The sequence below is a fragment of the Mustela putorius genome, unplaced genomic scaffold (genome assembly GCF_011764305.1).
Source record: "Mustela putorius furo isolate JIRA1106 unplaced genomic scaffold, ASM1176430v1.1 tig00003858_pilon_pilon_pilon, whole genome shotgun sequence".
NCBI lineage: Eukaryota > Metazoa > Chordata > Mammalia > Carnivora > Mustelidae > Mustela > Mustela putorius.
Window position 1 is genome coordinate 2,292,738 of NW_025422010.1, and position 14,602 is coordinate 2,307,339.

A 14,602-nucleotide genomic window follows, 5' to 3' on the forward strand; every position below is an offset into this window, starting at 1 on the left:
CATCACACTCAGTTCCTACCTCAGCCGAGGCACCCTCAATGTAGGCGGAGACTTTGTCCAGGCTCAGCGCTGGCCTTTCTGTGCGGGGCACAATGGTGGCGATTCTCTTCAGAAGGTTGGCCAAGTCAGCAGACACTGTGCTAGTCTTGTAGCTGTCAAATTCAGGAAGGGTCTTGGGCTTAAAGTACTCGAACATAAACAGGGCATCCTCCCATATAAGGTCGACCTTGAGAAAAGACAAAAAGCAGATCACAGTGTAGTCAGGGCAAAAGCAGAAAGGGAAAAGTTCTTCCATGGAAACAACACAGATGAGGTTACAATATATTAGAGTATAAAAAAAGACTTGTACACCCTTACAAATGTGCATACCCACTGTAATCCCCAAAACCAAATGTCTAAAGAGCACACAAGTAAACTGGCATGTGCCTGGCCTTTATAAAGACAAATATTGGAAACTGAGGGCCGCACTCTGTGAACCCGTGTGGCCATGCCAGAAGGTAGGTTCAGTCATGAGTGGGGACTGTGGCCAGGCCACAGACCCTCTCGTTGAGCCTCAGCTGTCCCACAGCTTGTTCTGGATGAGGGTGGTTCTGTATTCTGTATGGTGCCCTGTGGGTGCCCTGCCCAAGTAGCTCCTATTCAGGGGATAGAACTGGTAAGACTGGAGAATAAATGATGAGCTGTGAGGTCATATACCCAATACTGCTCTGAAAATCAAACAGGAACAAATGAAAACCTCTAATGAATTATTTGTATTACCCAAATTGGAAAAAGAAATCCTTTGAAAATTGCCATGCCACACTTTTGAATGATTAGGCAACATCTGTGAAGGAAGTCTTTGCAAGGAAAATCCTTTTTCAGGGTGCCTGGGTGGCTCATCAGCCTTCGGCTCAGGTCATGATCCCAGGCTCCTGGGATTGAATCCGAGATCAGGCTCCCTGCTCAGTGGGAAATCTGCTTCTCCCTCTCCCACTCCCCTTGCTTGTATTTGAGCTCTCACTCTCTGTCAAATACATTTTTAAAAAGCTTTTTTAAAAAAAGAAAGAAAAATCCTTTTCCTGTGATCAGACTATGTCCAACTATCCTCATTCTCCTGGTGCAAAAGCGATGTGTCTGAGGTCCTTTGAGAGAGCTCAGAGCCCTTGCTGCTCTGACCCCCACTCCTCTGCAAATGGGCAGGTGCAGTGGGTTGGGGCAGCTCCCTCACCTGCTGGGCCGAGTGCTCCTCCAGGTACCTGGCTTTGCTCTTCTTGCTAGGAAAGCTGTACAGACAGTAGAAGCACTGTTCCAAGGCCGTCTCCAACTCCTCCTTGTAGGGGTGTGTGTCTTCAGAGGTGGACGCAGCGAGTTCCTTCTGAAGAATTCGTACCTGTGGTAGGCAGGAAGAGATGCCTGAGAAGGCCCATAGCTTCCCTGGCACAGCGAGACCCCAGGGAGACCACCACTCTGTCAATTCTGTTGAACTGAGGAAGCTGTGTCTGTTGGACCTGTTTCCTGGAAAGGGCCTATTCTACTCACAGGAGCCGTTCTGGGCCCAGCTCTGACAGTGACCTCCTAAAGAGCTTCCTGCCAAACTGTCTTCCTTCCAACATGCCTAGTCAATATCTACCAGCTGCTAGAAGGGGATATTATACGTCCTCTGGGAACTTCTCTACTTATTTGTTGGCCATTCATTTGCTTCCCAAATATTTACTGAGCACCTCCTTATGCTAGGCACAGTGTGAAACAGTCCAGAAGCTCAGATTCCAATAGAGGGGCAGTTAATTAAGCAAGTGGTTATAATGCAACATTGTAAATCCCATTAGGGCTGAGGGAGTTTGAGAATGACTCCTCTCTCAGCATAAAATATAAAAATACAGCAGAAAATATATCCAAAGAAATAATATCCCAAATATATCCAAAGCACAAAACATAGCCAAAGAAATAATAAATTATCCTCTCAGATAACACTGAACATAAGTCAGTTAAATTAGAAATCAGTACATAAAGGTAGCAAATACCAAATGTCAAAACTTAGAGCATGCAGCTAAAAACATACTTGGAGGAAACATAACCTTCAACACATGTACTAAAAGAGTGAACACTGTCATGAGTGGCCATCCAAGCACAGTGTAGCACAAGGTCTTTCCCATATGCTTCTACACATAGGTTGAAAAAGACTCAGACCTTAATGAAGGAAAGATGTTACTTGAGGGATGGTTTAAGCATGGTGCAATTTCAGGGGGAGATAAGCATGTAGTGTTTCCCATAAGTTTCACACATAAATTTATAACACATCTTCATAAAAGGAAGAAGTGAATGGGGTGCCTGGGTGGCATGCTCTCTCTTGCTCACTCTCTCTCAAATAAATAAATAACTTTTTAAAGATTTTATTTATTTATTTGAGAGTGAGTGAGCAAGCGAGCAAGAGAGTGAGAGTGCATGCATGAGCAGGGGGCAGGGCAACAGGAGAGCTGGAGAAGCAGACTTCCCACTGAGCAAGGAGCCTGACTTGGGGCTCAATCCCAGGTCTCTGGGATCATGACCTGAGCCAAAGGCAGACGCTTAACTGAGCCATCCAACTGCCCCAATAAATAATCTTAAAAAAAAATTTTTTTTTTAATTTAAAAAAAAAGGAAGAAATTACTCGAAGGATGCTTTAAACATAGTATCCTTTCAAACAATTCAGCAAATGTCTTTTCACACAGGTTTTTAAACACAAGTTTGTAAACACATCTTAATATCAGGAAGATGTTACTGAATGACCTTATACAAGATGCTGAGCACATGGTTTTTTCCAATGCTCCTGTACTTAACTTAGAAACACTAATACCTTAACGATAGCAAGATGTGGAAAAAAAAAAAAAAAAACAAGAAAGAGGGAACGCTGAAATAAGCTTTCACCACAATTAAGTTACAAAAAACACAACCTACATCTAAGTATTAATGTGGCAATTAATGACTTAGAAAGCAAAGGGAAAAAAAACATCAATAAACCAATAGCTGATAGCTTGGAAAATATTTATTTATTTATTTATTTTAGATTTCTTTATTTGACACAGACTGAGCCAGAGAACACAAGCAGGAGTAATGGCAGAGGGAGAAGGAGAAGCTCAGTAGGGAGCCTGATGCAGAGCTTGATCCCAGGACCCTACGATCATGACCTGAGCCAAAGGCAGACGCTTAACAACCCAGCCACCCAGGCCCCTGAAAAAGCTAATTTAGATAAGCTTCAGGAAAGACTGGCTTATAAAAAAGGAAAAGAGGAAGCACAAATAAATGATTTTAGCACTGAAACAGAGGGATAACCAGAGGTACCACAGAGACTTTTTAAATCATAAGCATACTTCATGAACAACTTTATGCTTATGTGGACACTATTTCAAAAATATAATTGGCTTAACAAAAGAAAATCTAAATAGGTGTAGAATCTCCAAAGAAAGGGTCAATAGTTTAAAATTTATTCTCCCCCCCAAAAGAAGAGAGAGAGCTCAAGGCTGGGGTGACACACTTCGGCCCAGGGGGCAAATCCTCCCACTGCCTATTTCTGTATAGCTCAGAAGCTAAGATTGGCATTTACATTTTTAAATGATTGGGAAAAAAAAATAAGCAAAAGAAGAATGTTATTTTGTAACATATGAAATTCAAATTTCTGCATCCACAAGTTTTTACATATTATCTTTACATACTGACAATGGCTGCTTCTGCACTGCAATGGGAGAGCTGAGTATCTGCAACAGAGCCTCTATGGCCGACAGAAGCTTCAAAGATTTACCATCTGTCCCTTTACAGGGAAAGTTTTGCCAATCCCTAGGCCAAAAGCAATAAGACAAGGAAAAAAAAAGAAACTGTAAGGATTGAAAGGAAGGGAAAAAATAGTTATTCATGGACGATATAAGTGTCCACACAGAAAATCTGAGAAATCTATAAGCCACCAGAATTACTAAGAGCAATAAGCAAAGGACCTATGCACAGGAGAAACTTATTTTTTAAAAATGTAGGGTTCCTATCTGTCTACACACACACAACAGAAAACTTAACTTTTAAATATCTATTTACAACAGGAATTTAAAAAAAAATAATGCCCAGGGCACCTGGGTGGCTCAGTGGGTTAGGCCGCTGCCTTCGGCTCAGGTCATGATCTCAGCGTTCTGGGATCGAGTCCCACATCGGGCTCTCTGCTCTGCGGGGAGCCTGCTTCCTCCTCTCCCTTTCTCTGCCTGCCTGTCTGCCTACTTGTGATCTCTGTCTATCAAATAAATAAATAAAATCTTAAAAAAAAAAAATAATGCCCAGGTATGAATCTAACAGAATACACATAAGAGCTTAAGGAGAAAAGTATAAAATCGTATTAAGGGACATGAAAGTATAAGACCGTAAGTAGATTAATCACAGCAGGTATCAGTTTCTCTCAAAGGCAGTATGGTCCTGGCACAGGAATACCTACATCAGTGTAAAGAACAAAGTCCAACAACAAACCCTCACACATATGGACAGAAGATGGAAGGGGCCTTACAGATTCAGGTAGAAAGAACAGACTCTTCGATGAATGGTACAAACCAAATGGCCGCCCATATGGAATGTAAAATGGATCCCTACCTTATGTCATAAACAAACAAAAATTGAGAAGGAATAAAGACCGAATGGAAAAATGAGAGTGAACTTTAAGATTAATATAGAGGAGAATATATTAATAATCTTGCGCGAGGAAAGGATTTCTTGAAGTACAAAAAACCAAACCAAAACAAAACAAACCATACACAGAAAACAAAAACCCCACAAACCATAAAGGACTAATAAATTTGGCATTTAAATTCTGTAAAACAAACACTACACACTAAGTTAAAAGACATCACATAAAATTGCCTAGAAATTATAAAAACACACACACACACACACACTCAGGCATGTAAAACTGGTAAAACATATGTATCAGACAAAAGACTGGAATTCAGAGTACATAAAAACTCCACAAATCAACAGGAAAAAAGAAAAAAAGCCCAACAGAAAAATGAGCAAATTATATGAGCAAGCAAATCACTAGAGGCCACCTAGAGGGCCCTGAGCAGAGAGGGCAGTCAATAAGCAGAGGCCAAGTCCACAAAGGAGAAGTTGCTGCAGGCATGTAAAAGCTGGGCCTTGGGTAGAAAAGTCAGGAGATATGAAATGAAACATGGAGGTATCCTATCACTTCCACTCCCTCAAATTCACTTGGCAGGTACTGGCAGCTAGAATTCACGCTCCACCAAAGAAGACACAGCCCAAGGAAAACCTGGAGTAGGATCATCCCATCATCACCCCCACTGCCTGCCTGGAAGGCGGCCCCTCAGCACAGCTCCTGCTGGATACCAGCTTGCAAAGGTGCTACCTCATTCTCAACCTTCCTCCAAGCAGCATAAGATCCTAAGGGTGACTGACTGTCCTGCAGAGGGGACCCTATGGAAGAAGACAATGTCTCCAAACTCTCTAATGGAGCAAGCGAAGGCAGAAGCAGGAAGTCGCCAATTCCTGGGCAGCAATATAGTCTAAGCTTGGCACGATTCTTCCAGAAATGGTTCTGAAATGTGGAGCTGACCAAGGTGAGCATCCTCAGAACTCACGGGGAGAGCAGACAGGCATCTACGGGTAGGGCTAGGGCTAGGGCTAGGGCTAGGGCTCCTGCCAAGTCTCTGCCTCCTCCGCACAAGTGCTCTGCAAACTGTCAAGCCTCACACATACCTGAGCTCTACAGATATTCTCAGTCTCATTCATTCATTCATTCATCCCATGATGTATTAAGCACTTACTATGGGCTAGGTGTGCTATGCTAAGGTACTGGGAAACAGCAGTGAACAAAACCAGCAAAAATCCTGGTTACGTATCAGTGGAGAAGAGGTACACAATAAACATACTAGATAAATAAACCACATGGGGAAAACATAGGGCAGAGGAGGAAGATCAAGACTGGGGAGGCACACTACAGCTGTACAGAGGGTGTGCTTGCTTACTGAAAAGGTATACAGCAGAGGTCAGCAAACCTTTTCCTGAAGGGCCACACAGTAATTATTTCAGATTTCACATACGGTATTATCAGAGCCCCTCACCCCTGCCACTGTATTGCCAAATCAGCCACAGTTAATAGGTAGATGAGTGGTTATGGCCATGTTCCACTAAACATTTATTAACAGGCTGGGTTGGGTGCCCTTCTCATGCTCTGTAACTCAGCAGCAAGTTTTGGGGATGGGAATCGTGCTGCTTATCCCTAGTATGCCCAGTCGATCATAGCTACCAAGTGAGGGAAGGCTATTTGCACTCACTAAATATTTACTTACTAAGTAGCTATTGATTCAGTGACTACTACCTTGTATGACTCGTGCCCGGCAAACAGGACTCAATGGAAGGCAGTGGGGAATGCAGCTGTTACTTCCAGGACCTGGCCCCATGCCTGACACACACATAACAGATGGAGTAACGAGCAGTGGTTCTAAATCCACCTGTAGGTCAGGGCCAGGTCCAAAACCCCTGAACTCAGGTGCACAAGGGAACCAAGTTCTGACTTTCTGGCAACTCTCAGTAGTCACATACAAAATCAAAGGAGCACAGCAGGACCTAGTGTGGGGGGAGGCCAAGCAGGCAAGCCTCAAGGGTGCCAACCCATCGCAACCCACACTCCACCCACCCCACCCCACCCCTCACCCCACAAGCCCTGGCCAAGAGGGCAGCACTTACGTAGAATCGCAGCAGAGCCCCATCAGAATTGCAGCACCAGGACCTCCTGCCCAAATATTCATGGGCTGTATTGAGCAGCATGAGGGAGGATGGGAGCATGGGCGTCTCTGCCATCACTAGGGAAAGACCAGACTGACACAGAGTTAGCATGGGGACATGTGTGGGACCTGCAAGACGAGTCTCTCCTTTGTGGGCTTTTCTGTCTCTACCAAGGTAGCCACAGAGTTTTTTTTCTTTCCTTTTTTTATCTTTTTAAGTAAGTAATGAGTTGACTGGCTTTACTAAGGTAATACATGCTTCTCAAAAAAACAATTCAAATCATACAGGAAGACGTAAGGAATGCCTCATCCACCTCCATAAAACCACGCTGACATTTGGTGGACATCACTAGAAGCATCCCTCTGGGCACATATGAAACATTTTCAAACAGAAAGATAAATAATTGTTAACAATGAAACCCATACTACATATACCATTTCTTCAAAATTCTTGTATGTAGGCCTATGGGAATATTACAGAAGAAACACAGAATGACCAAGTTTCAGTTAAGTGTCTGTTTACCACTAGAACTATTACTAGCTCCTTAAATATCCTTCTGTGTTTTTGAAACTCTAGACCATAACTTACTAGTGGGCTTGAAATTAGTATTTTTAAAGAGGACTAGGATAGAATACATGACAGAAAATACCAGTGGGGCTCACACCCAGTAGAGTAAGGATTCTTTCATGAAATTTATTTCATACTTTTTGACCATCGGCCAGCCCCAGTCAAAAAGGTATGAAAGGGGCGCACCTGAGTGTCTCAGTCACGTAAGTGTCTGCCTTCAGCTCAGGTCATGATCCCAGGGTCCCGGAATGGAGCCCCACATTGGGTTTCCTGCTCAAAAGGGACTCTGCTTCTCCCTCTGCTCCTCCCTCCCCTCCCCCTGCTCATGCGTCCTCTCTCACTCACTTGCTCTAATAAAAAAAAAAAAATTAAATTTTTTAAAAAGCTATGAAAGGCATGGATTTAAAACAAACAAACAAACTCAGAAAATCATGAAGAAATTAAGCCATACTGGCCCTTTAGTTTCCATTTTCAACAGCAACAAATGATTCTATTATACAAGATGGATGATAGCTTGTAACACTTCCTTTCTCCCCTTCTCCCAGTGTTGCTGTACATATTAGTTGTAGCACTTCAAGGTTTGTAACACTAATACTGTTCCGAGTCCATAATTAGCACAGTTGCTTTCTCTCAGTTCCAATTCTAAATGGATTTGATGCTCATCACAAATTCTTGCCCGTGGCTTTTCCACTCCTGACAAATTTCATTCTGACTCATGTTGGTTTACTGATTTTACCCTCCAGTGGTGTTTTTAGAAGCACCCACAGAAGCTGGAATCCCTGTTTATAAATGTCTGTTGCCGCTATTAATGACAAACAACTTGGCCAGATGTCCTAGCTTGCACCTAGCTTGCACCATCTTCCCTGGAGAACAGTGTAGACTTTTAAGTAGCACCTCAACTGCCCTGAATGCAGCTAGGGAGAAATGTGAAATGAATCTCGTGTTTTATCCTGTGAAGACAAATTGTCTTCTCAGTTTTGAAATCTAAAATATCTTTATTTTTTAAAGTAGATCCTTAACCCGGATGTACTTGCTATGTCTATCAATTCTTCACAATGTATACTGAATACTTTGAATCTGCACATTGTTCTTATTACAGAGAAATTAATTTTATTTCTGTGTTTGACAGTGGGTTGACTGCTTGTTCTGTTTCACTGCTAGAGTCTTTCCATTAGAAGCACAATCTACCCTCACAAAGGACCACCTGTTTCCCACACCCATCCTTCTTGTCAACGCTTTTAGCTCTGATTTGTATCCCTGGTTCTAGCCAAACTCATTCTGCTCCTCACAGTCTGCATTATTAGTCTATATTGATGAGGCTTGGTTTGCAATGTTTTCTCTTAGTTTTGCAACTTTTTTCATTTCATTCCGCTTATTCGTTTAAATTTTGTCATAAGTGATTTCTTGTGCAAATCATTACAGGGCCCCGAATCTGTTCCTTGGTGTAAGTTTTCTTCTTGTCTGAGCTCATCTATTTCTTTTTCATCCCCCACACAGGGTCGGGGGCGGGCTACAATCTGCCAGCACACTTGCCATGTCACTTCTCTCTACCCCAGCATTTCCTCCATACTACGCTTAAGTACTCTAACATATGATGAGTGAATTTTCTGGGGCACTCTCCCAAATATAAGGTCAATTTACCCTTTCCTTAAAGCCGTAATTTTAAAGCAGGCGCTGCTCTCAATCCACTTTTCTGTAACCTGTGTCTGCGGAGGTAGAAAGGAGATCACACTGGGCTAGGGCCAAACACAGTCCTCACTGGGGAATCTGGATTTTGTCTTCTCTCTGAGATGCCCTTTAAGGTAGGACTGGCTACCCACTGAGAGGAGTGCAGTCAGTAGATAGCCCTCAGCTGTCAGCTCCTTCAGGGTCTTCTGTAGCTGCAGAGATGCACCTCACCCAAGGCCATGCACTTCCTGTGGGAAGTGGGAGTCCCTGTGCAGTGACTGAGCAAGATGGGAGTCTAAAGACTGGCTACTTGAGGCCAACATGGGATGACAGGTCTGATGGGCCCCTCTGGCTCCAGAGCTGCCTGCCAGGTCAGACAAGGCCTGGGTCAGATCTGAAGCACAGATCAACTTCCCTTTGCTCTATCCTGCTTCCTCTGCCGTTAGCAAGTAGTGATCCCCAGTGAACTGGCTCAGAGAACTCAATATGACAATGTTCTACTCTACACCAGGCCCCTCACCACCCAACCAGTAATGTGCTTCATCCCTGGACCCCTTCCCTCAGTGAGGTCTGGTCACTGGAAGGTGGCAGGGCCCAGGAGCCCTTCCTGTCTCCGCCAAGCCCAGGGTGATATAGAGGGGCTTCCCTGCTAGCCTGCTGTCTACAAATGAGAGGACATTAATAATATTTCCCAGGATTTTGCCCAATTCCCAACTTCCCTCAGCTTTCTTACCAGTGGGAGAGGAGGGGACAGGAACCACACCTGCTGCCAGTCTACCAGAATCTTGGATTCTTCCCCTTGGCCTATCCTCTTAAGTTGATGGCATTCCACCATCCCCCTTTCCTTGTTTGCTTACTGGCAGGTTTTTAAAAACTATATTTTGTTTGCATAATTAATCACAGGGGAAAGGATACTCTTAATTCAGGAGTCTTTTGTATTATAAGAAAAACAATAGACATAGTCATAAACCTTAATTGTTTTTTTCACCATTAAAACCCCTCGGGGGAGCCCTTCTGGAAAATAAAAAGGTACCACTTGTCATGAGCTCAGAAGATACTCATCCTAGAAATTTATCCAAAAAGTCAATTAGGCAGAACCAAAAAGGTGTACATGAGGTTCACTGAAGTATGACCTATAAGAGAGATATGCTGCAGGCATCCTGAGGGGTCAGCAGGGGGGAATGGTTCAGTAAAGCAGGACATCTCTCAACAGCATTATAAAAACCACAGAGCAAAATCGAAACAGCTTCATAAAATAAAGCCTGAAAGCCTTTCTCAGTCTGGCCCTTCCTGTGTCCAACCCACATGGCCCAGCTCTCTTGCATCCCTGCTTACACTGCTCCATTTTCCCAATGTCTTCCTCTGCCCCTGCTCTTCTCTCAAACCTCAGCCCAATACCAACCCCCCCCCCCCCAGCAGCTTGAGGCACCCTTCTTTCAGCAGGCCACACTGGCTTGGCGCTGTGGGTGTTCTGGTCTGTCTCCACCCACCCAAATCTGTCAGAGTTAAGTGCCTTATTCCCACCAGAGGTCTGACATGCAGTGAGCAGTTGACAAGAATTGGGGGAATTAGAGAAGTTAGAGAGAATGAATGGAAGGAAACAAACCACACGTTAACTCTGGCCTTGGAATAGGGATGACTTTCTTTATTTTCCACTTTTTTGATTTTTCAAATCACTGAGGAAAAATCCCCAATTAATTTAATCTTGAAGTTTGGTTGAATACATAAATATGTATACTAAAATCTCAGCTATGTAAAAAATTTGTGTCATTGGCCAAATCTAGACAGAAAATGCAAGAACATTCTACCACATGGTAGAATGATAGGGAAACTTGTTTAAATGTCATTAGCTGCTATTGTTAATTCTTCAGTTCACTACATTTCCCACCACTACACTGACCTGGCTCAAGTATCATCTCCATGAAGAGTCCTGGGCTTGCTCTTTTCGGCTTCTTGTTCGTAACTACTCATCATTTAGCAACCCCATGTGCCAGGCACTGATTTGACAAATGATAGTTTTATTATTTCATTTTGTCCTCAGAACAACCATCTGAGATAGGCACCATATTCCCAGCAGGTACCTGAAGAATAGAGGCTGAGAGGTTATATGACTTGCCCAAGGTCACACAGCCAAGATGTGACATTTGGGATGTGGAACCTGTGCTCACTCCCTACTTCCCTCCAGCTGCCCACATTCCCGCCCTGATGGACTCACACCAGCAGGGGCCAGAGCGCAGTGATTAAGTGCTCAAGGGCTAGTGTGTGGCTGCCCCTCTCACAGGGCTGCCTTGGGGATGAAAGGCATAAGCAAGCATGAGACTGCCCAGAGCACCATCAGCACTCCTTGTAAGCACTAGCCGTGCTATCATTCTGTGCTGCCACTGGCACCAGACATGAAATAGCACACACCCACTGCCCCTTGACCTCACTGCACAATAAGCTCCCTGAAAGAGCTTCTGCTTCTTCTGAGCACCACACAAAATCCTGTGGACTGAGCCCTAAGTCCACTCAGCATCTGGACAGGGCTGTCAGGGCCTACCCCCACCCAGACCCACTCCCTGGCACCTTCATCTGCTGGGTTCTGGAGCTGCTGCTGGTGGCAGAGGGAGTGGAAGGTGTCCTCCTCCTGCCAGATGACCCGGTGCAGGATGATCCAGGGCAGCACTGAAGAGACATGGGGCTCCTTGGGCTCCTCCTGCACAGCCATGCTGCAGTCGATGACCTGGGAGAGGGAGAAGAATAGGGGGTATCACAGTCGGGCCAGCTGTCCCTTCTACCCTCTGGGATGACTTATCAGGGCAGAGGTGGGGATATGGACCTAGAACCATTCTAGCACATCATCAGAGTCCCAGGGTGCCCAACAACAGAGTTAAGCTCAGGCATCAGAGGAGCCAGCTCTGACAGTCCTCCCTCATGTCACATGCAGCTCCTGATGCCCTCAGCACCTACCATGTGCTGGGCCCAAGCCCGATGGGAGGGTTACAGAGGTGAGTAGGGCAGGGCAAGTTGACAGCAGGAAGAGAGAGCAGCAGAAGAGAGCCATAGACAAGCCACTCAAGAGTTAAGAATCAGGAGTGCCTGGGTAGCTCAGCTGGTTAGGCAGCCAACTCTTGATTTTGGTTCAGGTTGTGGTCTCAGGGTCGTGAGACTGAGACCCACAGTGGGCTGCACACTCAGCATGGAGTCCACTTGTCTGTCCCTCTCCCTCTGCTCCTCCCTCTGCTTGCATGCATGCTTGCTCTCTCTCTCTCTCTCTCAAATAAATAATAAAATCTTTTTTTAAAAAATTGGGAATCAAAATCAGTATGGCTGCTGCATTTAAGGCAAATGAAGGTCACAGTAAGGTCTCAGAGGAGGGGGTAGGGACAGAGGAGAACCCTGAGGTTTCCTGAAACAGAGGTGACACTCCAGTTGAGTGGCTGTGGTGGAACCAGTACTGAAGAGAGCAGGAGTTGGTAGCAGAGGACAGGCGGGCAGGCAGAGGCCCAGAGGCAGCCAAGGAAGCAAAAGATGAGTAAAGGAGGCTAGGCTTGAAATCATGCACCTTGGGTGATGGGTAATCCAGAGGACTACAGTGGGTTGAAGAGAAGGAAAAGTACACTGATATTTCCACATCAGGGTGAAGGCTGCTCTGGGAGGGTACAGGGGGAAAGGAGGACAGCGAGGAGCAAGCCGCCATGGTTCAAAGAAGAGACAGCAGTGGCCTGGGCTGAGGCAGAAGCACTACACACAGAGAGGAGAAACAAAGAATGAGGACATTAAGGATGGGGATTTGGCAGGACCTGTTGACAGCATGAGTAGTTGTTGTCAGGAGAAAGAGCTTAAGGAAGGTTCCCTGCTATGAAGCCCACTGGACAACACGGAGTGTGGTGACCACCCCTTGCGTATGAGAGCCAGGATGATGTGGGGTGGTAGAGAGCCCTGGTTGGGGGAACAAGGGCCTGGGGTACCAGCCCCAGCTCCACCTCCTGCTCACTGCAAACACGTCAGGGCCTCCTGCACTGAGCCTAATTCCAGCCCTTGGGGACGGGGAGTCTGGAAGAACCCTATGTGCCCAGTGCTCAGCAATCCCCACCCCCCAGACCCAGCCAGCCCCAGGCAGGTATGTAGGCAGCGCACAGTGACCCACCACCTGAGGTACCCACCTCCTACAGCCAGAGCAGCCAACACATCCCCTTGGGGTGCCTAGCTTGCAGGAAATCTGGTGAGCTATGAAGAAAGGGCATGTCTGCAGGAAGGAGTGGTAGGTTACCTGGATGAGGTTGTTGGTAAGTCGGGTGAGGCCAGTGGAGGAAGATGATTCCTTTAGGATGCTGCCGCTGCTGTCAGCCGAGAGTGCCTGCTCAATGCCCAACAGCAGCTGGGTCACCGTGGCCACCCACTCCTCCTTGGCTGCAGACTCACTCGCATTCACCATCTGCTGGACAGCCTCATGCAAAGCCACATCGGAGCACTCGAAACACTGCTGATGGTCCTTTAGCCGAAGCAAGGAATCCTGAGCATGGGGAGGGACAAGGAAGAAGAGAAGGAGGAGGGCATACCATGAGAGGACTGCAATGGTGCTCTCTGTGCCTGGTCCTCAGGACTGAGGGGCAGGTAGCTGGGGACAAAGACACGAGGGCAGTCCAAAAAGAGGGGTAGTGGAGGCTCTCCAGAGGCCTTGAGGCATCTGTGAGGGCAATCACAGCACAGCAGGTGCCAGTCAGGGGACTTTCAGAAAGGGGCTTGACCTCTGCACCTCTGCTTCCTCATTTATAAAGCTGGGACATGGAGGAGGCCACAGAGCTGGCGAGCAGCCAAGGTGAGACTGAGTGACTCCACCACCTCTGTCAACTCTCATCCTGAGCCACCATGTCCAGGCCACCTAGTCACACACTCATCTGGTGTCACGGCTCTGGAACAGTTTCAGCAGGGAGGGCAGGCTCCCAGGGAGGGACTCTCTCTATGGAGGAGGGTCTGAGCAAGGCCAGAGCAGAGGCAAGCAGCCAGGCAGCACTGAGGTCTTGGTTCTGAGAGGCCAGCCCTACCCAGGTGCCCAGGTGGAAAAGGCACTGGGAGCAGGATATGAGCCGCCGTCCCTAGCACACTCAGTGCCGCACCCCGGCACATGCAGGAGCTCTCAGTACACTACACTATTTTAAAATCTCCTCTTTGGGAGCCATTGCTTTTTGTGCAGCTCCCTTTCCTTTTGCTCTAGAACATAACCCACTTAAGGCCCTCAGTCTCAGCCACTTTCATCACCATGCCGCTGTGTGGGGAAGCTCGGCCTGGCTGTGAACTGGCAGATCTGGCAGGCGGCCTGTTAGACCAGCAGGGAGCACCTGCTGCCCGGAGCCCGGTGAGGCTCTGACCTCACTGCAGCCGACGCCCGGCAGCAGCTCCACACAACAAGCACAGCTGCACTCTCTGAGCTGACGCAGACAGGGGTGCCTAAAACCGTCTTTGGGATGTGCTGCGATGTCTGAACACAGATCAAAACCACCCCCAATTTAAAACCTTTAATTGCCAGGAACACGGGGCCTGTGTTTCTTTAGAAAAAGCCAACACTCTCTAGCAGGAGGCCTGAGGCATGAAGGAGCCTAGAATCACAGACGTGGAACCCAAAGGCCCAAGATGACCCCTCCTGATCAAACACCAATCA

The 14,602-nt window shown here is 46.4% G+C and overlaps 1 protein-coding gene across 7 annotated transcripts in view; it reads right to left on the bottom strand.

The window, feature by feature from the left end:
* The window catches only part of CABIN1 (calcineurin binding protein 1), a 147,660-nt gene that overhangs the window by 92,692 nt on the left and 40,366 nt on the right, over positions 1-14,602 (bottom strand). For all 7 annotated transcript variants that reach the window (XM_013051282.2, XM_013051280.2, XM_045065244.1 and 4 more), the window contains 5 exons: positions 13,214-13,456; positions 11,527-11,683; positions 6,688-6,803; positions 1,208-1,369; positions 20-226 (listed from right to left, as the gene is read on the bottom strand). In XM_013051282.2, coding sequence (XP_012906736.2) covers positions 20-226; positions 1,208-1,369; positions 6,688-6,803; positions 11,527-11,683; positions 13,214-13,456 — 885 coding nt within the window. The remainder of the gene's footprint in view (positions 1-19; positions 227-1,207; positions 1,370-6,687; positions 6,804-11,526; positions 11,684-13,213; positions 13,457-14,602) is intronic.